Source organism: Falco biarmicus, chromosome 4 (genome assembly GCF_023638135.1).
Source record: "Falco biarmicus isolate bFalBia1 chromosome 4, bFalBia1.pri, whole genome shotgun sequence".
NCBI lineage: Eukaryota > Metazoa > Chordata > Aves > Falconiformes > Falconidae > Falco > Falco biarmicus.
The window spans coordinates 95481815-95509112 of record NC_079291.1 but is presented as its reverse complement, the minus strand read 5'-3'; the positions used below and the strand labels follow the sequence as shown (position 1 = coordinate 95509112).

At 45.6% G+C, this 27298-nt stretch overlaps 1 protein-coding gene across 5 annotated transcripts in view; it reads left to right on the top strand.

Moving 5' to 3' along the window:
* Positions 1 to 25706, top strand: part of LOC130148125 (monocarboxylate transporter 2-like) — a 39010-nt gene extending 13304 nt beyond the window's left edge. For 2 of the 5 annotated variants that reach the window (XM_056336331.1, XM_056336330.1), the window contains exons 2-4: positions 14777 to 14920; positions 19745 to 20620; positions 23456 to 25706. In XM_056336331.1, the coding sequence (XP_056192306.1) occupies positions 14777 to 14920; positions 19745 to 20620; positions 23456 to 23748 (1313 nt within the window). In that variant the 3' untranslated portion in view covers positions 23749 to 25706. The other 3 variants (XM_056336329.1, XM_056336332.1, XM_056336333.1) reach the window with 3 other exon arrangements.
* Positions 25707 to 27298: the final 1592 nt, after the last annotated feature.

Genomic DNA, 27298 nt, shown 5'->3' with positions numbered 1-27298 from the left:
GATTGATTTCCAGTAGGGCTTCTATTAAATGCAGAGAAAAGCACTTTTGTCTCAGCCCCAGCAATAGAAATAAGCAGTCTACAGTGAAAAGGAAACAGTCAGGCACTGTACAGGCTGAACAGGAGCAAGTAGATTGCAGCAGGGAGGCAGGCGAAAGGACTGCTTGTCATTTAAACGCTACTTAAATGCTGTTTTAAAGGTCTGGGGTAAATTATGTGGAAGGTCTCTGAAGCAGTCAGGTGGGAAAAAAGGAAAAGTTGGCAGCCTATGCCTTTGGTGTGTTTGGTTGCTTGCAAATAAGTGTCTAGGAAGCTGCATGGTCTGGAAGTCAAAGAGAGATGGCTAATGTTTGGTACCAAGGCTACGTGAATGAGTGGAGGCTGTTGTAAATCTCGTGGTCTGGTGCTAAAATTAGGACATCACTTGTTGGGAAGGCTGTGGTTGGAGTTTTAATACAGGTGACTGTGCTAAATATGTCCCATGGAGAGCAGGCACTGCAGCTCTCCCCGATGACTGGGTCTCTAACATGTCTCTCCAACTTCTCAGTAGCTCAGGACATCGCACAGTGTGAGCCTTGTTCCTGGGGACATGCTGTTCTTCCATTGCACTCAGTCTTGTGTAGATGTTAGCCAGGGCCGAAGGCACCATGGTGATGATCTTATTTCAACCACCATCATCCACAGTGAAACAGTGGGAAATCCTGTTCTGCCGTGGGATGGTGGGAGACCTTGACGGAGTGGCCCCCAAAATCACGTCCCTTCCACAGATGCCATGTGCTGAAGCAATACCCCATCGCCTGTCCTGTAACGCTGCAATAAATGCACCAACACCTGTAGGTTAGGGTTTCCCTGGTTGCTTCTGTGGGTCATTGCCAGCTCTGCTCTGTCTTTCTACAAAATCGTGTCCCCCACCCTCTGCTATGGAAAGACATGCTTCATGCCTGACCATGACCGAGTGAGGAATGCACTCTGCAGATTAACCCTGCACCTGACAGCATCTGAAGTTGCTCACTGGGGTGTAGTTGGGGGCTTGAGTGCAGGTCATGGCCAACGAGCTGGTGCTGGAGCAGATGAAATGCTGCTCTGGTCACCTCTGCCTTCTGTTCGCAGACTTTCCAACCCACTTTCTTCTCTGTCCAAGTGTTCAAGCCAGTGCCATGTGCCCTGTACCTGGAATATTGTAGTAGACTTTTATCCCAATTAACTGAGCATCTCCTGCGTTTTTGCAAGGAGCTGTAACTTCACCCTCCCTTATGCTGTTATACAGTAATATGGGGGATGACACAGCTGGGCACTGTTAGGCTTAATTGTAGGTGATTGCACCTTTGTACCTTCCCACTTGCTTTGCAGTTGCTGGGAGTTATGTCCATTTAATAGTCCTCCCCTCCTCTGTTCTGCTACCGAATAAGATTTATGCCCGTTTGATCATCCTTTTCTGCAGCGATCTGGGCTGAGACATCGAGTTGCTCAGTGGCTGCAGACGGGGCCGCAGTGGGAGTTAGCAGAACGTGGAGCAAATGAAACGCACGTGCCCAAGAGCGTATTTAATACGTCTAATTTGATTGACTGGGCATTTAATGCCAGAGCGGGTTTGACTTATGAACAACTTCAGTGATTCGGAAATTCTCATTAAAGGAACGGGGCGCCGGTTTCCTGTAAGCTGCCAAAGACTTGCTCTGCTGTGGTGCCTGTTAGTGCTGTTAGGATGCCTGTGTGGCAAGGCTTGATTTACTTTGCTGAAAAATGAGAAAATAGTTTAATTCTGAATTTTTGCTCATCTTTCCTGAAAAAAAAATAATTTTCTAAAAATGCTAAAGTAAGCTTTCAATATAGTCCTGAGCAACTGGTAGGGTTACTAAACCAGGTAATTATTGCCATGGCTTGTCCATTCCTTCCCCTCCTTTCCCAAATCCGCGGTGAGGCAGATCTGTTGCAGGCTGGTGGAGGTGCAGCAGGGTGCAGCCTACAGCTGGGTGGGAACCGTGTCAGGGGTGCCGAGCATCTCCTACGTGAGGCATTGGGTCCGTGTCCTGGGGGGCTGGGGGGGCCAAATGGTGCAATTGCTGGTGTCAGGTGCAGGCATCACAGCCACAAAAGGAAAGCCACAAACTTACCTCGCCTCCACTCCTTCCCCCTGCTCCAGCAGCAGTAAAGGGCAGTGATTTGGAGGGTGGCCATGCAGATCAAAAGCTTTCCTCAAACAGGCTCCGCTGTTTGCTCAGTTGGCTTCAGGGAAGGACTGTAGTGTTGCTGTCCCCTCCCTGGTGTTCGGCCATGTCTCTGGGCTGTGCCATGGCTTTTGGAGCCAGGACTCAGGGCAGCGAGGCTGGTGTCCAAGCACAGGGGTGTCCCCCATGAGGAAGGACCTGGCTGGCCGGGTGGGCTCCCTCCATCCCCCGGAGCTGGGGGCAGCCGTGCCACCCGGTGCCTTGGCAAGGGCACGCAGGGTCTGATGCTCTTACTGACAACAGCTTTTGTTTGCAAACATCCTCAGGAAAGAGTCTTTCATTTCCTTGGCATGGTCCTTGGTGTGGGGACTTGTTTTTAGGCTGTGCTGCTTACTGTGTGACAGAGCTGATGTTTGCATTTTGTAAATAATGCAAATTAAGTGTATTTTCTGAAAATACTCACATGAACTAACCCGAATCTCAACTGGAGTAGCTCTATTGACTTTGACAGCATGGATGCAGATTTACAGCGACCACCTGAGGCTTTGGCTTGTAGCACCAGAGCAGTTCCAGTTTTTCAGACTAAAACTGAAAATCGGCACCCGAGACTGTTTCTGCCCGTCACTTTTTGCTTAATTCCCCTAGGAGGCCGTTTTATATCAGCCGAGGCTCTGGCAATATATATTGCAGAAGTTTTAATGTGTCTTATCCCCCAGTTTCTTAATCTGAACTAGGTTGCAGAAAACAATTCTGTCACTATAATACAAGCAGTAAAACAGATTAGTGTGCAGTAAAGTGGATAGCCTGGACTTTATGATCGGGTACTTGTAGTTCTCGCCAGTGTTCATGTGCAGCAATTCCATGTTTCCAGTTGCAGAGGGCAATCTGGGAGGTTTGTGAGTGAGGAGCATGAGAGAACATAGCTTTTCTCTGACTAAATCCTGCAGGGTGAAACCCTATCAATCCAATAAAGAAGGATTTCTGATTTGCAGTGTTCCTACTTTTTTTATTCATGGGTGAAGAGCTCATTCCTTACCCCAAATGAGAAAAGTATTACAGAGCGGTGTCTTTACAGATGGAAAGAAAAGGAACCAGGATCTGTCCATAAGGGACCAGGCGAGATGTCGTCATCTATCCCTGAAGGTGCTTTCAGCTGCACCTCAGCTCTCAGGTATCGGGCTCTGGGGGTGACAGGGACATGCCAACATTGTCAAGGTGTGGAGCATCGTAGGGCACCTGTTGTGCTGCTGCGTGTCCTTGGCAGGGTTTCCTTTTGCAAACTGCCTCCTTGGACTTTGCTATGCCAACAGAAAACTAAGGTTCCCAAGGTCTTGCCTCACGTACAGGGATGATTTTTGTTCAGGAAGACAATCTTAAATAATATAACTGCAAAAACTAAAGCCTTTGGCCTTGGCACCCCCTGACTTGGGCCATGTGCCCATGTCGTGTTCACACCACCACACTGAGCTGCCCTTCTGCTTTTAAGGGTGACACATTTCAAATGAGGCCACAGATGAGTCCCCAGAGATAACCATTACTCAGGCAAAGCAGGAGGCAGTTGAGCTCCCGGGAAAGAAAAGATAAGCAATATTAATTTGCTAGTAATGTAGTTGCCCTATTCAGCATCAGGGGAAGCAGCCAAACATTCAAAAAATAAGAAATACTGATGCCACTAATTTAATAGCGGCAATGTTCTTGTAGCTATTATGGTCTCCTCTAAGGCTGTAAGAGTGGTAAGGATCGTGGGAACAAGTAATGTCTTTTATTACGGCCAACTGTTAGAGCTTGAACAATGAGCTGGCTTTCTGGCACGTATGCCAGAATAGAGAGAATAATTTAATACCAGGGACAGTATCTGCATTTTCAGTTTGGTGGTGCTTTGTCTTTTTTTTTTTTTTTTTTTTTAATGGTGACTGTGTGGCCAAAATGCTCCCTTCATCATTGTAATGAAACAACAGAAGTCATCTGAGTGAGACTCAGAGACCAGATCCCGACACAGAGTCATTACAGCTGACAGGCTTGAATAGCTGGGGCTAGAGCAGGAGACATCTGACCTTTTTTACCCCCAGTTTTGAAGAATCTCACTCTTTCTTTTGTAATTGCTGTGCAGCTAAGCCTCGTGCATGTGTACAGTTTGTAGATGTAAATATGTGCTGCTTTTGTTGTCCCTTAATACGTAAAAAGCTGAGCTGCATCAGGACCACACATTGTTTTTATTCAGTATGTAGTGCAGTGGAGTCTTGGTCTTGGTCTCGCTATTTGCTGTTGTAATACTCCCTGCAAAATCTCCAGGATGCTGTTCTTACACACCCAAATTTCTGTTAAAATTAGGGAATCACCTTCTGTTTTGCAAAGACGGGAGCAGAGAGCTACCTTTTGCAAACACAAGAAAAATGAGAGCATTTCTGAAGTAAAAGCCTTATCCTGAAGCCAGTCGGTGTTTATTGCCGTGGTTATTTATTATTTATTGTTTTGTAATTGGATGAAAAGTCTGAAGATTTAATTCTGGAGATGCTCCACAACTGAGTCTTTTCTCCAAAGAAACCTTCTCCCAGAGCTTGTAACTGCTTAATAGAGCATCTGCTAAAGCAGCAAGGAAGAGATTGGGAAGTTGAAAGTCGACCATTGACCTTGAACATTTAATCCAAAATTTTATAGCTGTATTTTATTATACTGCTAGCGTGATAAATTGCAGTGACAGGTTTAGAAAGCACCTTACAACATGCAGTGGTGTAAAGCTGTATTAATAATGAGTTCGATTCTGCAGTTTTTAAGTTAATCAAAACTGCCAATGTTCTCTTCTGGTCTGGTCCAAACTTCATCAAAACCTTCTCTGCCTCCAGAAGACCTCAGCCAGGGCTCTCCACCCATCTCAAGTTCTTGCAAATAGTTGCGAAGTACCACAGCACTAAAAGGGGAAACTGAGGCACAGGATGGGAGGTGTGGGTTTTATCAAGGACAGGTAGCAAGTGGGTTAACAAGGTCGTGGCCAAGCCTCAGTTTTGGCTCAGGCATTGCCTGATGGACCAGAAGCACCAGGGCAGGACGTGCCCTGAGGGGTGGAGGCTTTACCTGCTCCAAGCTCGGTGGCAGGAGTGCCTGGCGGAATTGCATGTTGTGCATTGCCCGGCAGTTTGCAGTGGAATTTGTGTGTGTGGAGTCCCCAACGGCTGGGCATCTCCCTCGCTGCGGGAAGAGAGCTGCTTGCACAAGAGCAGGTTGCTGGTGTGGACAGCAGCAGGCTGTCGTCGGGTTTCAGAAATAATCTCTGCGAGGCATGAGTCTTTTTGCACATGCTGTGCTCGCATGCTCTTGCTGCAGTTTTCATCCCTTGCTGCTGAGAAATGAGCTGCCATGGCATGTGCTGGGGCTTGTTCTTGTTCTTCAAGCAGCCCAGAGCCCCAAGACTGTGAATTCCTGCACGAGTGGCTTCGCTTCTAAAAAGCAAAGGGGTTATCCTTGTGCCTTATGCTTGGGTAGGTTCACTGTGGGCTTTCCATCAGTTTCTATAATGTGGGCTTAGCAGCTAAATAAAAGGGTCAGTACCTGGGCACAGTTTGCATTTGGAGATGCTCAGCCCATTCAGTGGCAGCATGGATCTGCCAGATGCTCTCTGGTCTTTCCAGGAAATCCAGCACCTGGGTCCTCTGGGTCCGGTGTTGTGTCTGACCACCCTGGGGGATGCCTCAGTTACCCAAGGGTGTCCAAAATGACATGAGCACCTCCTTATCAGCCCTTGGTGCTGAGCAGGGGTTATGAGAGAGGAGAGGGAGGGGAGGGAAGGACAGGCAATATTTGTGATAAGGTATCATGTCAGCTCTCTCCACTTAGATGCTTTGGTTCAACAAAAGTTCTCAAGCAGGGCTTTCGCTAGGATTTCCCTAGCCATGTGCTTGCCACCTGGATATTTTGTGTAGGCTGAAACAAAAGAGATATCTCTGTTTATCCACAGCGGATATCCAGCACTGTGCCATCGTGGCCGAAGCCCAGGCAGGTGCTCCCTACGTACCCACGGCTCAGCTGCCCAGTGCTGGATTTCATTCTTTTGCTTGTAGTTACCAGCTCTTGGAGTCCCACCAAGAGTCAATCAGCCTCCCCGTGTCATTGAAACAAGATGTCTTCCCATGCTAGGGCGATCCCTGGGGTAGCGGCCCCATTACAGTCATGGATTTTGCTAAGAAAAGTGGATGAGGGATGATTTGATTTCCGTAATGAATGGTGCTGCGGATTCATATACTTCTCCCGACTCTCAAAAAGCACTCAAGCCCTGCAAGGTCACCATGTATGTGCTTATATTTTTTATTTTTTTAAATAGCCCTGTTCTACTTAAAAGCGATAATAGCACTATAGGTTCAGGTGAAATATTTCTGTGTTCGTGGACTTGGTCACAAAGCTTTATCATTTCGCCCTTTGTTGGAGCTAGCAAGGTCACCAGGCAGCAGTAATAGAGATGTGATAGACTTAATAAAACCTGAGATTAATAAGAACTACGAAGAAGAAAGCAACAAGTTTTGGTTGGAGGGCTGTTAATGCTTCCCAGGCAGGTGTTAAGCCCAGGAATAAGTTATAATCCACTCCGCCAAGTGAAGTTCAGACATATGCAAGCTTCTTGCCCTGGTCAGTACCGCGTGCCATCTGCGTGCTGCCGTAGGAAGGAATATGAGAGCTTTGATGCCAGCCTGTCCCACAGCATTGCAGCTTTTCTGCCCCTGGATGGCTCTCCAGCATAACTGGTCTCTCGGTCAAATTATGTAGGGCTTCTAGGAGGTGGACAAAGAAAGCCCTTTGGCCAGCATGGCCAGGTAGGGGCCAGTTTGGTTGTAGAGCAGTGTGCTAAGACCGCTAAGGAAGGGTTGCTGACCTCAGGGAATAGGTGTTTCAGCCCATGCAGAGCTCATATTCTACAGCTGGGCTTGAAATGACGGAAGGGATAAAAGTCTGCAGTCCTGCCAAAGCAAAAGGTTAGCTAAAAATTAAAAAATCATAGGAAAGAAATTAAAAAAATGTGAAGTTGTGACCTTCCGAAGGTCAGCGGCTGTGATCTGCTGTGTGGGTGAGATCCAAACCAGCAGCCTGGGGAAACCACCGGGTGCAGGCAGCCGAGTGCTCAGCACCTGCGACGCCATCTCCTCGCAGGAGCCATTATTTAATTGCCTAAATATGAAGTGACACAAAGGACCTTGGCTCCAGCCCCGGTTTTGGAGCCATTGGCCTGTGGCTTCCCTGCGTGCTGCAGGAGCAGCGCGTGTCAGCTGTGTAATCTGGAAATTGAAATGCTGAAGCACTGATCAGATAAGATTGCTGGATAAGGAACAGAACACTTTGTCTTTCTGAAGCTTGGACCTCATCTGCTTTGTTTTCCTTTTCTTTTTAACATCAGGATGCTGCTGTGGCAGATGCCTGTGTTTCTGATGGGAGGTCAGGGTCCCTGGCTTCCCCAGGAGGTGCCTGGTGGGTGCAGGGGTGGGAGGGCTGCCGCAGCTTGGTTTCTGCAGCAGATCATTACACCCACTGTCTTCTCAGCGGGATGTAGTGCCAATCCTGCCCCAGCAGAGCCAGCACCACAAAGCCCAGACCAGTCTGATGGCCAAGTAATGCGTGTCCACACAGTCTCTCCCGTGCTTGGCTTATGCACCTCGCAGGAGTTGTGCTGGACCTGCAGCCACTGCCCGCTTTAATGTGCAGACCGTTTGCCTCACCTGCCAGGGAGAAAGAGAGGTAGCTTCTGGTGACGGGTTAGCTGTTGGGGCTGCTATTGCATACGCTGGACGTCATCTTCCTTATTTAAAAATGATTATTTGCAGTGCAAGGTAATACTAACAGAAGGCATCAGGGCAGTTTAGGGGGGGGTGGGTCTGTGGAAGCTGCCCTTTGGGGGCTGGCAGAGGAGTGTATGATACCTTGGCTGTCTTCTGGGGTGTTTGCTCACTGCTGCTTGTCCTGCAGCACCAGCGTGCACGGCCATCCCGTGTCCCGCAGCACTGCTTGAGGACACACCAGTGGTGTGGGGGCTCCTCAGCCATCGCAGGTGCAAAATAAACCATGCAAACCCAGCAGCTGAGACTAATAATACGTTATATTAGTACCAGGTACGACCAGTTCTCTGGTGACCTGGAGCAGGCCTGTGCAGGGCTGTTACCGTGGGTCAGCAGGTGAGCAACAGTTCTCCAAGCCCTGGTGACAAACATTTAAGAGCATGAGCCATCCAGGTCCTGGACCTTGAACTTCTCTTCTAACAAGGCAAAAGACTGAAAGGCTCCAGATTTTAACCCTCTCATTCCTTTCCCTCTGCCTTTGCAACTGTGTCCCATGTTTTCTGAGGCTACCTCCCTTTCGGGCTGAGCATCGTTACGGGGTGCTGATGGCTGGCGCTGATCCCCTCCGCCTCGGGAGGCTGGTGGGTTCTGGCAGCGTGTTAATAATGCGGAGGCACTTGCTTTCATTTGCGGGGTAATGAGGAGGTTGCTCTGTTACAATGGGCTGGTACCCTGGTGGATAAATTATGAGGCCAAAGGCAGTGTTGTTATTCCACCGAGGGAATGAGATTATTACCGAGGAAATTGCAGGCCTGCTCCTGCCGTTGTTTTACTACTAGTGTGATAATAGACTTTGTTTTATTAGTATAAATGATTTCCCCCGCTTTCCTCCCAACTGAGTATGCTCCGCTCCTTATGTCCCTGGTGACTCCACATAGTCAATGCCAGTCATGTGCTGAGTTTCTTAGTATTATCTGTGTTTTCACAGCAGTTTGGAAAATATGAACTATCTGGGCAGTTCTTTCGGTGCTGACCAATGTCCCTGTGCAGAAATAGCTCTTTAGAGCCCCTTGTCACTGCAGAAAAGTGGGAAAAACTGAGCTGCATGTTGCAGTGATGCAACTGATGGTCCCAAATCTGTCAGCACTGGGGTCCCTGCAGTGGGCTATTTTAAAGTGTTGCTATTTTATCATCTGCATGGCCATCAAATGGTCTTACCAGCACACATGCACCATTTGCAGTGGCTCTGTGCCACTTTACACTGTCAGAAGGTCAGTCTTGTGAAACCTGGAAAAAACCCACGTTTCACGGAGGCCTCTGGGTTACAGGATCAGTCTTTCAGGGTCTCAGCTGCTTCTCTGAGAGCCCTGCACAGACATGTTTCAGCAGAAATTAATCCAAGCCATGTTCAACCAAAAAGGGGGAAAACTATTTCTGTTAGTATTAGGTTAGGTTAAAAAAAATGACAAACCAAACTTTACAAATAAGGGATATATCTATATCTATAAATATATATATGGTCAGAGGTATCAGAGAGAAGAATGTTTTAGTCCTTGTTAAAGATACATTGGTGTTTTGCACCAACACTGGAAGTTTTGCAGCTCATAAAAAATTCATAAGGCTTGTTGAGGAAAACAGAAAGGCAATTCAGGTGTCTATTTTTTGAGCACTGCCATGCTTGCAAGAGTTTAAGCTAGTCTGGATTGATATTTCTTGTTAAATGCCATCTCTGCGTTATGATCCTCTCTGGATCATAGTTCAGCGGCTCAAAAAGAATAAATGACAAGATGGCCTGGCTTTGTGGAGAAGGAGAGAGGAGAGTCCAGGGTATTTTGCATTTTCTTTATGGTTTTACAATCTCCTCTTCAGGGTCCTTTTCACTTCTGCGAACACAAAACTCAAGGTGAAAAGTAATTGGACAAGCTAAAAAATGAGCCGGGGCTTGCTGTATTTCCCACCGGCGAGTGGCTGTGTTTTGCTTGCCACCAAGATCAGCTTCTCTGACATGGCCTTTCATGTACCAGGTTACAATGAATGGAAATCTGCCACAGGTGTGAGAAAAGAGAGGCTTTATCCAGGACAGGCACTAAACCAGCATGATTTATATAGGCTGAGGATAGTGCTTTGCATTACATCAGTCTTCCAGGAGTGCTGTGATCCTGGCTGCATCTTTGGGGGATATTTGGTGTAAACTGTTGCTTGCCAGACTGTGGAGTTTTAACTGCAGGCAGACCCCCCTTTGGGTGCACCATGCTCTGCAAGGGCTTGGGGTGTAAAGCGTGGCGTTTCTGCACGGGTTTTCCTTGCTCTTACTCAGGGGATGCTGGCAGCTCCACTGGCGAGCGAGTCCCCAGCAGTGCCCTGTGAGCCAGGGGAGGTGCAGAGCCACATGCACTCTCTGGGTGAAGCCAGCAGCAGGATGAGGCTGAGCATCCCCGCTGTGTCCTCCGCTGTCTCGTGTCCCCCTTGCGATGGACAATAAATGATGGCTGCGGCTGGAAGTTCGTCAGGAGGGAGGGAGCCACTTGCTGGGTCGTGGAAGGGGCAGCCTTGTTCCCGAAGGCTGGCTGCGTGGAAACGCCATCCCTTCCCGCAGCGAAGCTACCGCCCCTGTGTCGGCAGCCTTGTCCTTGTAATGTATCGGGGGGCAAGGGGGTGATTAACTTTTACTTCAAATTTCCTTGTTAGAAGTTGCAATGGTGGTGGCGGTGTGAGGACAGCTGGCTAGTGGCACTAGCCCTGGCTGCTCCGGTCCCTGAGAAGCCATACATCAGGGACATGCTCAGCGGCTGAGATGGCTTTTGCTCCTTGCTGTGACTTTTCAGGGACTTAGAATTCATGTGGCTCCTTCTGCAAGGTCAAGCCAGGTAAATGGCAGCTTTGCCAGCTGTTTCTCTTGCCCTGTCCTCACCTGACTCTGTACATGAAGAGGCAAAAATCACCCTGATGCCTGTTAGCTTCTCCTGCCGTTGGCTCACAGGAGGGAAGAATGATTTAGTTTGGATGCCAGGACAGGGAGCCACTGATTCCTGCACGTTCGACCAGGCAGGCATTAGCAAGTGAAGGTGCCTTGGGATCTAAGCTGCACACGTTGTTACCGTAAATGGCTTCTGTGCAGTAATATACAGCATCTTTATTCTTTTCATGCTGGCTGAATAACTGGGAAATGACAGGTCCTGCTTTTCAATTCCACCGTGTTTCCAGGGGCTGTCACACTTTTAATTTTTGCAATAGCTGCAAGCAAAGCAGTAATCGTGTTTTCTATTTCCCACAACTGCGGTGCTGGCTTTGTTATTCCCTCAGCTTAATTCCTCTGCCCTGACTTGAGCTATTTGATGTTTTCTGAAGCTCCCCACAACACTGCTGTTAACGTTATCTAACGTTTGATGGCTGATCAGCCCCCTGTGAGAAGCACGCTGCGGGTGGCATGTGGCAGGGCAGGGTGGGAGAGGTGCAGTTGGGTCTGTTGGGTGTGATGCTGATCACAGGAGACATCTGGGCAGGGTGAAGGGGTATGTGTCCGTGCTTCGTGCACCTGCCCAAACCAGCCGGGTTTGCGTACTGAAGTGTGCACAGCTATGTGACACGTTGTGAGCGCTGGTTTCTGCGGAGAGACGGGACAGCTTTTGAAAGGCTGCTCCATTAAAGCCTATGGACGTTTCTGCAGGTCCAAATGACTTAAGTGGAAGTAATTTTGGGGATGTGATTTTGCATGTGCTTCAGTGCGTTTGAAGGGTCTGCTCAGGACCGTTACAAAACCTTCTGCCTGCGAGCAGCAGCTCAGAGAAGTTTGGTTTTCCAACTGTTTGAAGCCTTGGACTGGATTCTCTGATGTCTCGTAAAGTGTAGATCTGGCTGATACTTTTGCTGCAGGTTGAGTGCTCATCATGGCCTTTGCTGTGGATTCTCTAGTGGCTGAAAGGGTTTAGTCCAGATGCCCTGCTTCTGATTTCTCCTTTAAATGGCTGCACTTAGTATCTCAGAGGTCTCTGACCCTCTGTCCTATGTGGATGAGGCTGGTCAGGGAGATCAAATGCTGTTGCTCACAAGTGCATGCTGTGATCCTGTATGCCATGCTGCTTTAGCAAAGCACGTTCGCAGGGCCTGGACTTAAGGTTTCAGGCTGCGAGGGAGAAAGGCTTGTGCTGCTTCTGAAGATCATCACAGTTCCCTGTGAGCTTGGCACTGCCCAGGCAAGTAACTCCTTTGAGACCACTGCTCTCCCACCCGGACTGGCAAAGAAGTGGGGCTGATTTTCCCCCTGTGAAACTGGTAACGCTGGTTACAGCAGATAAAGGCAGTTTGCTGAAGGTCATGCAGAGCAGATGTAAAACATTGCTGAGAGATTACACAAGGCAAGAACAGGGAACAATTGCAGGCCTGTGGCTTAATAAGTGATGGCTGGGAAACTGGGATGCGGCTGAGGACACTGCGCATCGTGGAGGGTGCCCCAGGGCAAAGGAACGGTCCTCTCATTTGTAAAGCCAGTGGCTGGGATACGAACTTCTGCTTTCATCTGCTTCAGCCTCTACCCCGGGTTGCTCCCACAGCCAGGAGGCAGAGCAGAATTTGTCCCATCCTCACCCCCTTCCAGTTCATCATCTGCTGTTGTGGTCCAAACCCATCCTTACAGATGGGTGAAGTCAATACGGCAGCTGATGGACTGGAGTGAGAGGGACATGGATCCGTAGTTCCCTTCTCCCAAAGTGGATGCTGCAAGAGTGGGACGTATGTGAGCATTTTGTTTCACTTCTCATACCAGGGGCTTCTCTTCCTGGGAGCTGCCCTGAGCCAGAGCAGAAGAGGGGCCTTAGCAGCAATCCTGTGGGGTTTAAATGCTCTGCTCTGTGGTACGACATCCTGTAGTTTTAGGGCTAATGTGAAAGCCTTCTTCCAGCAGGAGAAGGTAATTGAAACCACATTTTCTTAGTTGAGTAATTAGATTGATTCTGGAGAAACGCGGACATGTGGAAAATTGAAAAATGGAAGAGTTGCGTGCCCTTAGGCTGCAGATGAATATATTGTGCCTTTCTGAGGAATGCTGGCTTGATCTATTGAATTACAGGACATGCTGAGACCAGCTCAAGCATGATGCAAGTCCAAGCCCTGACCAGGGGAAACAGTGAGAAAGGGGTCCCTTCCCTGCTGTGCTGATCTGACATAGGTATCTCTTTCCCCAGAGCTTCTCGTTCAATTCTGTAGTGCTCTGTGCAGCAAAAACACGTATGCATGTGAATCCAGTTGCAGGATTAGGAGAAAAAACTCTCCGCATAATTATAGACTCACAGAAATTTGAATTGAATGGTGCATTCGATGGGACCAGGTCACAGATCACACAGTTACAGGGGTGCTGTTAAGACTCTGCTTGTGTGTATTTTATTTATGAGTGTTTTGACCTTAGACATCTAGTGGAAAATATTTTACATGTCACAGATGTAACCATGGGCTTCATTCCTTAGATTAAACCAGTCATACCTACTGTATTTTATATTTGCACATTTTAACAGCTGAGAACTTGTTGGGAAGCTGTCAGCCATGCTGAGGGGATATGGGGTTTTGGGGGGTCTCACTCCTGTGTTCAAGTGTGCTGTGGTTTGCAGGGTCTGAAAAGAGCTCTGGCGCTATTCCTGGCTAAGAAAATTTTAAGCAAAGGTAAATATCCTACCAAATGGCTCTGCGGTGAGGTAGATCCCACAGTCAAACTCTTCAGAGATGCCTGTAAGCTTTAAATACCTGTTTCCAGTAATCTGTGTGTGGATGGTGTGGGCTGTCTGTAACAGCTGGAATGAAGGCAGGCAGGCACTCTGGGCTCCGAAACACCACTGCTGTGTGCTGAGTAGCCCCAGGAACAGGTAAGATAAGATACTAAATGCTGCCTGTATCCCCCTGTCTCATTCCCAGCGTCATTTTTGCAGCATTTTGGTTCAAGGTTTTTGAGTAATACAGACTCTTTTCCTTAAATGTCATAGCTTGACTTCTGGACCACTTTCCTGCTCTGTTTGCTTTCTCTAGTTTTGTCTTCTCAGCCTGATCTAACTTCAGAGTTGGCTTTGCTTTGAGCACGAAGTTGGTCCTGAGATCTTCAAAGTCCCTCCAACATATGTTATTTTTGATTCAGATTCTTACTGGTCCTCCAGCTAGTTGAGACTTCTATACACAAGATCTCCCATCTTTCCTCCTCCACCCAGAGCTAATGGCATGTTTCGCTTCCTCAGATTTCAGTGCTTCCTTTCAACATCCACGGTCTTTCTTAAACCATTTCCCTCTCTCATAATTTTGCACTTTACTGAACCACATCTTTACATAAATGCAAGACTGAACTGGTTCTTTTGAGCTCTGGCTAATCCATCATCCCAACCTGTTTCTACCTACATAGACTGCTATTAAGATTTAATTAACAGCTGTTCTGCTGGAGCTTCAGTCCTGGTCAGCAGTATTGGAATTGCATTAAATAGAAGCATTAAAAATGCAACAGTATTCATGCTATCAGCCTCGTAATATGAACCACTGCTTTGTGTGTATGGTTTAGCATTATAATAAATCAGGAAGCTCCTATGCTGGGATCGTGTGTTCACCTGATTTGTTATTGCCATTTACCTTCTCTGATGACACTTTGAAGTCCTGAGGGCAGGAGCTGTCACTGCGCAGCCACTGCATGGCATGGGACACGCTGCCATCTCTGCACAGTGCGGAGCATCTTTCTCTCTTTTTCTATTTTCTTCCTGAAGTCACCCTAGAAGGTGTCAGCAGCACCTCAAGGGCACCGATATTGCAGTTTTACCTGCTTTGTGTCAAACGTGCCCTTCGGTCAGAAGGTACCTGCCTCAAGGACCATTTTGCACTCTTTCCCCAGGTCCCATTAGCAGTATTTTAGTAAACCGCTATGGCAGCCGACCTGTGGTTATATTCGGAGGCCTGCTGTGTGGCATTGGGATGGTCTCAGCCGCCTTCTGCACCAGCATCCTGCAGCTCTACATCTGCGTGGGCTTCATTACAGGTAAGAAGAAAGCATCTCCTTTCCAGCCGCGCTTGAGGTTAATTTCTGATGGCTTGTGGCATCCACGCTTGGGCACCTCAGCCAAGTGCAATGGGAAGCTGGTGAGTTAAAAAGCTGGTGGGACAACTGCACTGTGTGAACTTTAGCAAATAGCACATCCCCCGCTAAGCCCTGTGCTCCTGGCTGAACATCGCGTGCGTGTGGGACCTTAGCGGGGGGCTGCTCTGTGCAGATGAGTGCCCTCGGCCGGCGGCGATGGTGAGGATGGCCATCGGTGCCCTCAGATCCCACTGATGTGAACACAGATTAACTGCGCTCTGCCCTGGGCAAGGCAAGCCCTTCCAGATACTGGTGTGACTATGAAGAAAGCACCTGTGTTCCTCTATTACTGTGTGTTATCTTCCCTCTATGAGATATAGGAAATGAGATTTCAGGGCTTTGCTTTGGTTTACTTGCCCTTCGCCTGCTTGTGAGGTTAGGAGGTCCTTTATCTGAAAATAGTAACTACTGGAGTTGATTGAAACAATGCACTGTTCTCCCTGTTGAGAAAAAAAACCCACCCTATATTTCCTTATTGAAGTTACAATTTGAATTGTCTGTATTGAAATACGAATTTCCATACTGGAAACTCAAACAGGAGAAGGCATAGGCTCGGTCCAGCATCTTTAAAGCCTGCAGGTGCTGTGCTATTGCTTTTAAAGGTAAATGGATTTGAGTTCTCCACCTGTGTGAGCATAGAAGCTTATTTGTAAGCATTTTTTGTTTATTGTTTTGGCTAAGGTACAGCAAATGTTTCTTTCAGCACAGCTAGGACATCTGCCTGAAAACATGACACAGTAAGTTCAGAATTGGCTTTTGAGGTTGCGAGGTGTATGTTTTAATGAATGTTCCCTATCTCTCTGCCGCTGCATTAAGTGCTGCTGCTTTCTGAACATGAAAAGTGTGAGCTCAACATTTAAAATCAATAAAACCAGCCACTAGCAAAGTAAATTGGGACAGCAAGTTTGTCATCCTGTTCTTCTACACCAATATTGCTTTATTAAATCTGCGCAGCAGCGAATAATTCCCCATGTAGGGATCCTCTCTCTCAAACCTTGCTCTTTCTAAGGAGAGTCACTGTAGTTAGGTGAAACTGTGTTATTACTGATTGAATAGATCTTGCAGATTCCTTGAAAGAAATTCTAGAAACAAAGGGATGAGAAGTAGAAGTAACTGCTGTCTCCCATGGATAAATTAAATATTTATTGATGCATGAGATTGCATAATTCCCTGCTCAACAAATATCCTCTAGCTAGTTGACTAATGCTGGATTAGCACATGGAAACCATAAATCCTTTGCTAAAAATATATGCATTTTGGTGAGCAGAAGGGCTTAGGCAAGGAACAGTGCTGTAGGAAGGCACCAACTCCTATTTTCAAAGGTACTTCTCTAAAAAGGTGGCAGGAGGGAATGTTGTGCCTGACCCCGATGGGCCTAGGATTTATGAAGACCCCACTCTTTTTTGGTCCTGGAATATCTTTGCAAATCTGGTCCATTGCCCACCCCAGCGAGCTGATGGTACAAGCTGTGCTCAGTGCACCCGTGTAACCTCATGCCAGCAACAGGGTACAGGGACAAACTGCCCCCATAGCTCCTCGTTGTTAGTGCCATGACGTTTCCTCAGAGCTAAGCACATTTTTTGTGTTGTGTACTTTTTTTCCTCCTGCTTACTGAATGAGGGCAGCTGTATGGATGAGGTCTTAGCTAATAACCCATCATTTCCAGGCACGGTGTGTGTGCTGGGGAAGGAATATTAATTTGACAGAGAAGGGAAGATGCTTGTAATCCTGCTAACATGCTTGATGCCTCTAATTATGCTTGAAGTGCTTTCGCTAGTCAGGCCTAACATGGAGGCATTCAAGTGCAATTATGAAGCTGCCCGCTCGTCACGCGACTGAGACAGCATTACTGTACGAGGAGAGAGACTTCTGTAAAGGAGATTTACAATGACTGTAAAGCAACCTGTAAACATCACACTCTTTCTAGCCTCCTTCCTCCCAGCCTGAAAGGGGAACAGACCGATGTAAAAGACCGTGTTCATGTAATTTGCAGGGGATGGAGGTAAAAACAAGGTAGCTGGTACTAGGAGGTCTCTGCTACAGTCCTGTGCCTTCGGCATATTAATAGAAATCTCTTCAGAGCAGCAGAGCAGGAAGGATCTGTTTACGGTGGAGGGATTAGACACGGCAATCTCAATTGCTTTCTTGATTATGTCTTTTTCCATTTGCATGCAGAGCAGGGACCGGGCTCTGCGTCCGACGCAGCTCTGAAGCTGCTCTGCCCTTGATGGCACGGAGCTGTGGGCTGCACCAGGCACTTTGCCTATGCTGTAAAACCCGTGTTCTCTTCCTCACTTGTCTCCCTATAGCGCTTAGAAAAAGAAATAGGGTTTGCAAGCTGTCGACCTGGATAGATGCCAGCCTGGATGCATTGAATAGGTATTTAAGCATGCAACCTCTTCAAGCCTGAGGTGAAAGCAGCGAATTTCAAAGCTAAATACACAGCAATAACAACTGGTCAGAGTTCAGTTCCATCTGTACCAATTAGACCACCATGAAATAAAATGGGATCTAGGGTGAAGCATGTTGACTAATGAGAGTCTTTGCCTCAGCTGTAAATGTTGAGTATTGAAATACCTGGTAGGATCCTCCCTTGCTAATAAAGTAAGAACAAGATCAATAGCTCCACAGCTCACTCCTGCAGCACCATTTCTTTCCTTTTAATATGAGGGAGATGTATCTAATCTAGGGAAGGATGTTCCTTCTGGCACAGGCTTGCCTCTGTTCATGCAACACCATGAACATCATGCCTCTCTGTCATATCCCTGGGGAGAAAATGTGGTTATTTGAGTAACAATTTCAGCCATGGAAAAGCTGCTGCAGTTTCTGAAAACTGGAATAAAATAGATATAAACATTTCCAACTAAAGTCAGCCAAAAGCTTAAAGTAAATTGAAATTCCAGCCTGTCAATTTGAAACTCTCCAAATTTAATTAATGGGAAGAGCATGAGGTAATATTAAATTAGATTTGTCTGACTGGCAAATTAATGTTCACATAATAAAAAAATTAAGTTGATTATTGTTTAAGTGGGTAGCTGGCATCCAGTCTGATTTTCCTTCTCTGCACGCCATGTGGTAGGTCCCTAATGAAAATGATGCTATGGAAATGATGGTTCAGCTTCTGCCCTTACCTACCAGCCTGGGAAATACGGAGTTAAAGCAAACTCTAATCCACTGTGTTGCATTTCCTCAGGTGAAAAAAGATGAATTCCTATATCTGAGCACCATCAAAGGAGTTCTTTAGCCAAGGCTGTGTTTTGCCTCTGTAGTTCTCAGGTCAGCCCCCTCAAGGGGATGAATTTGATCTCTTATGCGTTATGAGAAGGCTGTGCTTCCCAAAGACGTGCCCCACCAAATATAGGGACTATCCAGAAAAGTTTATGCTGAGAATGTGTTTCCATTTCTATTTATTTTTAATGTGGTAAACTTGCAAGTAATTTTTAAAAAAATGAATCGTGAACTTAGCAAAAATCATAATTTTGTAAAACCGATCAAAATGAAGCTATCCAACGTCAGTTGAATTCTGCTGCCTCAGTTGGATTCTACTTTATCAGCAACTAATGATAGTGTTCCTTAATTAATTTTGAGGACCTTGACCTTTCTAAATTCTCTTCTGTACCTAATTATGTACTGCACAGTTAAACAAACTAATTATATAGACTAATGAACAAGAAAAAATCTGCATGACCCTATTTTCAGGATTCATGTTCTCTGATATAATCACTTCAAGGATTACATTTCTGCTTTGGTCTAATGTGGTTCATTCTTTCCTGATGATAGGGTGGAAAATATGTGGCATGATTTTTAGTCATTTTGATGGAGTTCTGAAAATTTAGCTTCTAAGGGAAGTACTGCATATCGTAGAAATGTTTGAAAAGAAGCCATCATTGTGTTCTAGTGCTCTCAAACAGGACCACAGAAAGTTGAGACCATCTCAGTGTTTGCTATCTCTGCCTTCAGTTTTCACCTGCGCAAGAGAAGCTGGCTAACTGAATTAGCAATGCAGATTTATAATGCCAATTTATATATCTAAATGCAATAAAAATAAATTTTAATTAAAAGAAACACTCTAGGGTCCTGTTTAATGAGCATCCTCAGTAGCTGTTTTGCTGTGTACTTGCAGACCTCTTCATCTTTTGCATCAGACCTGAATTGCTCACACCACCAAATTAGCAGCAGCTGAGAAGGGTGATGCTGTGCTCCACGCAGGTCTGTGTGCTCCACGCAGGTCTGTTTGCCCCGCGGCGGTGGTGGGCGCCCGCCACCCATGGAGGGGGATGCCAGCCCCAGCTGCATCTGAGAAGGATGTGCTTTGGTGGTTAGCACTGTCCAAGCCAGCACAACCCTGCTCGAACTGGGAGTTGTCTTTTCTTTTTATATAGTTCCATCCTCGCCCCCAATACGGCTGCTGTTTCTGGATAAAACCAGCCAGCGTTCACTGCGGGTACAGTTTTGATTTATTCTAAAGCAACCTCTTTGTGCTAGGGTTGGCACCTGAGAGATTTGCAGTGCAAATTCTGACTGGAAGTGTCTTTCTGGGGTCTGGTTACCCAAAGGTGGCAGCCAGAAGCTTAGAGGGATATCTTGAGCAAAGTTTGCATCCAGACTATCATGTTGAAGAGCCACCAGTAGACCAGTTGTCTATGAATTTGCCTTAAACAATGAGCTGAGGATAAATGGGTCCAAAATCTTTGTGTATATCTCAACTGTTTTCCTCTGTTCCAGGATTCGGCCTTGCTCTCAACCTCCAGCCGTCAGTGATAATCATAGGGAAATACTTTTTGAAGAGAAGGCCCATCGCAAATGGCCTTGCTATGGCAGGGAGCCCCGTGATGCTTTGCACCCTGGCTCCTCTCAACCAGTTCCTGTTTGACAATTTTGGCTGGAGGGGAAGCTTTTTAATTCTTGGGGCGATTTTATTACACTGCTGTGTGGCAGGAGCTCTCTTCAGACCCATCGGGGCAGCCACAACGCCAGTCAAACCCCAGGTGACTGGGAAAGGGAAGGATGCTCTGAAAGAAGAGGTCACTGAAGATGCCATGGAAATGGGTAGTCCCACCAAAGTCCCTATGGAGGACAAAGTGGAAGAGGAAGGAGGAAAGGCATGTTGTGAAAAGATCAATCAGTACCTTGATTTTTCCCTCTTTAAGCACAGAGGGTTCTTGATTTACCTGATTGGAAATGTGCTTATGTTCCTGGGGTTTTTTGCCCCCATTGTTTTCCTGGCACCCTATGCAAAGCACATCGGCATTGATGAATATTCAGCTGCTTTCCTCCTTTCGATCCTTGCAATCGTGGATATGATTGCCCGACCTACCACTGGCATCATTGCAAACAGCAAGTGGGTGAGGCCACAGATTCAATACTTTTTCAGCTTCTCCATTGCTTTCAACGGCACCTGCCACCTTCTCTGCCCGCTGGCTTCTGGCTACATGGGACTCGTCATCTACGCCATCTTTTTTGGCTTGGCCTTTGGGATGGTTTGTGCCATGCTCTTTGAAACACTTATGGACCTTGTGGGAGCTGCCCGGTTCACCAGCGCTGTTGGCCTGGTCACCATTGCGGAGTGCTGCACAATATTGCTGGGACCACCTATTGGAGGTGAGTCTTTTCTTCCTCTGCTTCCACTTGGTTATCACTTATATTTAGACTCTTGCAAGCATGGTTTGCAAGAAGTGGTTCTAAATGTGTTTTCGCTGCTTCCCATGCACCATTTTTCCACTAGAAATTGGACAGGGAGGGCAAGTCCTGCATTTCCTCTTTACTCCCTTCTGTGTAGTCCTCCAGTTGAAGTCAGCAGTTTAGGGAGTGGTCTTGTAGTCCCTGATGCCTTCAAGCACTTGAACTGAACTTGCAGTCTGGGACCACCTGCAGCACCAAGAACCTTGCACTTCACACGACTCCTCCTGGAGACTCCTCCTGTTGCAAAAGGCTGGAGCCCACCACAATTTAAGCACAGTACACCACAGCAGTTCTTGTTGATTCAAACCTAAGCCTTGCTATCTGTCTCTAAGGCTCCGAGTACTTCCACTTATGGGGTTCAGTCATCTTAGCGCAACTGATGATTGATAGATTTAAGGCTGTTCCAAAAATACAAAAGAAGGTTTATTTTGGATGGTATGGTTTGAAATAGCAAAAGGTAGAGAGCCTGACAATATTGACAGGGTCCCTGCTGACAATATTGAACCTCTGGCAGGGCTTACAGTCGTCTGAAGATAAGTGGGAGCGGTGATCTGTGATTTTAACAGCCTCCGCTGCTTTCCCTCTATAGCATGTGTTCACTTCTTTTTCTACAAGGAACACCCCACGTCTGGAAGACACCATATTTGAATCTGGAATTTGGCCTAAATATAGTCCTTATCAAATCTGAGTTGGCAATGGATTAAATGACTTTATAGATGACATCCCCTCAGTGTATAGATACCATCCTGCCTATGTGCCCTGCTCTGCAATTTGCATTTCACCTGTATGCAAGCTTGAATAACTGCTTTGGAAACTGGCCACCTTTAAGTATGCTGAAATATTTAATTAGGTTGTTTGTGCTCTCTGTATTCAGATGTATAAAAGTTAAACTCTGCTAATTCTTTTGGACATGACAGTATCATAACATTTAAGGAATGCACAGAAAGGCAGCAGTTTAAACCCATTTCCTGGATTCAAACCGGAGATCTGGCGAATACTCTGCACGGCACATCTTGCTGAGCCATTTAATTCTTTGTATTACCCTGTGGCTCATACAGTGTGACAGAAGCAGCTGTATCCTCTTGCTGTCTTGGAGATTCATTATTTAATTAATGACAAACAAAATAAAATACAATTTTAAAATGACCGTTTTCTGAATTATATAATTTTCTGTGTGGAAGATTAAGTTAATGACCAGAGACTGCTAATGAGGCTAAAACAGTTCTATGTAATAATCAGTAATATTAGTTTTGTAGGGTTTCCCCCACCATTTTAATATGCAGCAAATTTATTGGTTCTTTGGCATTTTAATAACCTACTGCAGGGTTCTGCTTTAATGAACTAAGTAAATTGTTCCCAGTGTGTTTTATGACTTTATCTTACTCTCAAAGGAAAAGAAGAAAGACTGTCCTACTGTTGAATTTTCCAATACTCATTAAAATTCTCATTGAAACCTATTTAGGAGACCTCTAGGTCATCCTGATTAGCAGAGGAGGAAAAAATATTGCAATTAGCATTTGGCTGATGTTTCACCAGTAACGTGAAAAACACAGTGCATTGAAAATGGTGTACCAAGACATCCAGGAATGATTCAGGAAGAACTGCTGAGCAAAACCTGTTAAAAAGCATTTTTTTTGTCATCAAGAAATTTATATATTTGGTGACCATAAACCCCCATGTCAGTGTAATGCAGTGGAATAATTAATCATCAGCTTTTCAGCATTAGGGGTCAGTCAGGAAGTAATTAAAGGTCCCTCTCTTTAAGGAGGAGAACATATTCCAAGAAGTCAGGGAGCTAATGGAAGATGGGCCACTTTCAAGGAGGACTAACTGTACTGCGAAGGCCAGGTTAGGACTGGGTCTTACTTTAATTAGGATCTGGGATGTTAAGAATGGTGTGTTTTGCACCAGTAAATGGGAATTAATGCTCAGGATCATAATCCCAATAAGATTTGCATTACATTTTGACATAATGGAGAACACTGACATTTCAATTAAGCCGTCTCCCTTCAGTTACTCTGTAACTCCGTAGCAGAGGCATTAACCTTTGAGAGGAACCTGTCACATTTGTCTTGGCATTGAAATTGTCTGACATTGACAGCATCATCTTTGCTTTCCCTGGAACGAATGTTTTCCAGTTCCGCGCAGTGCCCTTTCATCTTCAGATCACGAGTATAAATGCAGAAGGGGCAGCGGTGAGCCCCCTCTAATGCTGGTGAGTGAACCGGGGTGGAATCGATTGGAGGGTCTTTGTCAAGAGTCTTGAGATGAGACCCAGTGGGTAGGTGCCATCGCAGGAAGGTCTTCCTGAAAGTTGTCGCTTCTGTTGGCAGCCTGAGGACTACCAGGTAGAATGGACATCCTTGTAGGTGATCACTGAGTCAATGCAAAGGCTGTCTGCAGAGTCTCTAATCAGAGGGCTCAGTTTCTGCATGGGAAAAAATAGGTGTGCCTGAAAAGTCCAGACTTTGCAATGTAGGTTCTCTGTTCCCTTCTACTTCACTGTACAAATTATTGGTAGTATCACCAGTATCAATGTTAACTACCCACAGGCTATATGGTGGAGCACATGTGAAGTATTTGCAGGGTCAGAGTATTTGTGGAAGAGATCAAGAGAATGTCTTATTTTATCCTGAAGCCACAGGGGTGTCCTTATGTATTTAGGATCTGAAAACACAATATTCTTGCCTTCATCTCTAAGTTTCTTTTTTTTTTTCTTTTTTTTCTTTTTTTTCTCTAATATATGTTTTACAGGAACTCTTATTGATACCTTTGGGGACTATAAATATATGTTCATTAAATGTGGAGCTGTGATGGTCCTGGCAGGAGCCTTCCTGTTCATCATGAATTATTATAATTATCGTATGCTTGCCAAGGAGGAGAAGGAAAGAAAGGCAAAGGAAGAGAATCCTAAACCTGTAAGGACAGAAAATGAAGGCAGAAATAGCTGGAACAAAGAAACCACACGGGATGGGCCTGAGCTGGAACCTTTGAGCAAGGAACAAGAAGGACTAAAGGAGGAAGTGAATGGCATAAATGAAGTTTAAACCTGTTCTTGTGGACTAAACGGGAAATTGCTTCTGGATTGCTTAAGTGAACACCAGCTGCAAAATCACACTAGGTTTTTAAATTTTGCTCTGTGCTCTGCCATGTGCATCCTCTTCTTTGTTGCAGGAGAAAACTAGAACAGAAACAAGTCTAGCTTCTTATAAAGTGCTGGGACACAGTGCAGTATCCATTTGTATACCAAAGGTCCTGCAAGATTTTTCTTTCCATATTTCCCATTTCCCAGAAGGGGCTGAGTAAGGGTGTAGCTGATACCCTACTTCTATTCCCTCTACTGCAGCTCTACTCAGTGAAAAGGCCAATGGCCATCAGAGTCAATGCAGAGCACTTCCAGCAGCCTGAATGGGCTTTGTATTGAGTACTGTGGTGGCTAGATTTTCTCACTGTGCTATCAAAACTCTTTGACTGCAGTCTCGGAATTATCCCAGGGATTTGGTGCTGCCTTCCACTTGCAGCTGCACTGTGACTTGCACCTCTGTCTCATGGAAATGTAAAATAGACCTTATACTCACCCTAAATACAAGATGAGCGTGCTGCTTGGCAGCAAGGCAGCCTGTCCTTGTGGCTGGAGCATGTTAGGAAGGAACTAACTTGGGGTGGCTCATCATGGCTTGACCAGGGACTTTCTCAGAGAATTCTGCATTTAGCAAAATCTCTTGAGAAAGGTGGCATTATGTGGGGGGCCAGCACAAGGCTGACATGCTATAGGAGCCCTTCTTCCCTGTCTTTTGTCTGTGTGAGGCAGAAATTTGGCCTTAAAGGGCTTAAAATTTGGTCTATGTTCAAACACTGCAAATTCTTTAAAATTTTTCTTAGGGGGCTGCAAAGTCCTTATTATCCAACATCTGAGCACCTTACCATTTTTAGTGTGTTTTTTCTTTACAACATCCTGGTGAGGCATTAACCGTTGTTACTGTTAATTAATTAATTGTACAAATGAAGAACTGAGGCGTGGAGGAGCTATAGGCATCATTGCATCAGAGAATAGAGCTTAGCCGTGCCAGAGCTGAAATGGGATCCTCTGCCCCACATTAGGTGCCTGAAAGCCCTACTGAGCACAGGTATCCCTGTGCTAGAAGACAGAAAATGACATGAATAGTCCTGCATTAACCACAGCCCTCTCTGCAGCACTGCCTGCTTACTTTGTGCTTTATATTACTCAGAATTAATGATTTTAAACACTGTCTCAGAGCTGTGACCTTGTGCCATATTTTTATAATCTGGTTAAGTTGCATACAGCCTGGAGGGAATCCATACCCAGCTGCCTCCCTCTGGTTTGGGCTGGGTTAGGGACCTCCCTGTTGTTGGCACCACAGTACCTGGTGGTCTCATGTCATCTTGTATGAAATAAAGTTTCTGCAAGTCAGTGATGCAGAGCTGGAGCTGAGGCTATGTGAGAGGCTCTCATCCACTGGTGACAATTTTTTTGCTGGGAAGATCTGGACTCTGACAGCAAGCCCTGATGTATTTTATAATAAGCAGCTGTTGCCCAAGAGCCCTGGATGCTGAGCATGGCATCATGCAGTTGAATTATGAGCCTTTTGTGGATTTGGCTCCAAGTGACTAGATAAAAACAAGGACTTTTCAGGCATATCTGAATCCAAATCCAAAGCTAACACCAGTCCAAAGGCTAGGTCTCCTTTTTCTTTGCTTCAATGGTACCATTATGTGATCGGACGGTATTTTTTCATGACTTTGTCACTGAGGAACCATACCAGATTATCACTTATGAAGAATGGCTTGTAAAAATACTTTCGTAAATACACTATCCTCTTAAACTTAGATCATTTGTATCTTCTTGTACAAAACCTTTTCTGTGAAATCTTTTGTTCCACTAAAGAGTAATGATCTTTGGCCATTGACTTCAGTAGGACTTACATTTTATCCTTACAAAGTATCTTGTTTTTTTCTCTGGAAAAAAAAATATCTAGACAATATACTTAGGCTTTTGTTGCTGTGTTTTTGTTACTCTGTTAAATACATCTATAGTATTTCAGTAAAAAAGGCATTGATAGAAAGTCCTGAACATTTTCCAATATGCATTCTGGAAACTCTCACATACATAATAATAATCTTTTTAAAAAATGAAATTAGTTTACATTTTTCTATTGTGATCTGTAGGGTAATGCTGCCTTTTTGTTCAGTAAGGAATTTATCCTCATAGGATTTCTAGCCCTGGCTTCATGTACATAGTAACACAACTCTTGGTCTTACCCTCTTATTCCAGGACACCACCTGGCATCTTGCCACACAGTTTCATTGACATTTTTAGTTGTCTGGGCCAGCCTGACTCACATCTCTAGCTGTGTGGACCCACGAGTCCGAAAGCAGCGGAGAATGACCTGGCAAGGATCTAATAAGATGATTTTCATACCTTCCCACCAGGTCGTATCAATTAATTCTAGGAACAGCGACCCAGATCCCCAGCTGTCCTTATGGCAGGAGCTGATGCTAAGGCTCTTTGTCTAGCAGAAACCCAAAGGAGGCTTTTTAAATCATAAAACTTTGTTAATACATTTTCAATAAAAAGGCTTTCTGTTCAGCTGTCTATGAAAATCCTCTGGAAAAGGGACACCTTTGTTAAACTGTCCCTGAGGACAAAAAGTGCTACATTGGATACGAAATTCTTTACAGCTTCAAGAAGTTTTCTAACATTAAGCAGCTACATCATTTAACCTACTCAACCTCCTGTCATAGAAACATATACTGTCTTTAAGATTATGGCACTATTTCTAGCACATAGGAAGCCAGATTATTTTACAAATACAATGCATTTTACAAATACAATTTTGGTGATTATAGCTGGTTTTCAGTGGTGGGTGGCCTGCCTCTTCCCTGTTACCCTGCCTGCTGCCCCCACCAAAGGTTCAAACCTCTGAGCATAGATCTTACTCATCATTGCAGCAAAGCAATGCCAGATAACTGTGTAGTTTTAAGCATGTGAGTAGCCCTAGAAATGCTTTGCTGAATCAAATCCTGTGGATTCAACATCTTGCAGGCTCAAGCTGTAATCCAGGCTTGGAAAAATCTCAAACTTTCCTAAGAACATTTTCAGTTATTAAAAATGACTGGTGCAATATGAAATATCCATTAGAAAAAGCTCTTGTGAAGGAGCAGAAGCTGCCTCTGCATCTAATTTAGTGATTTGTGTGGCAAACTGAACACAATATTCATATTTACATGCATGGTTAAGTCTGGAAAGCACCTGTGTGGGAAAGTCAAGAGATGTGAGTGTTGTACCATAAACACATGCACTAGGCACATGGGGCATATTTGGGATATCAGACATGCAAGGATGATATTTAATAGTTGCACTCCAATGGAAGTATTAGCAGTCTTTTATATTTCATTAGCTTGTGACCTTATTAGAAGCAATTGCCCATTGTTTCCAGGGTTGCTTGGACTTCTGCAAGAGCCTGATTTTGGTGCTGAAGCATCATTTCTAACAACCACAGAAGAAGCCACCAGACCATGCAGCAGCACAGCCCTGCCTGCAACCATGGTCTGTGGGTGAGGCACGAGTGCTGTTCG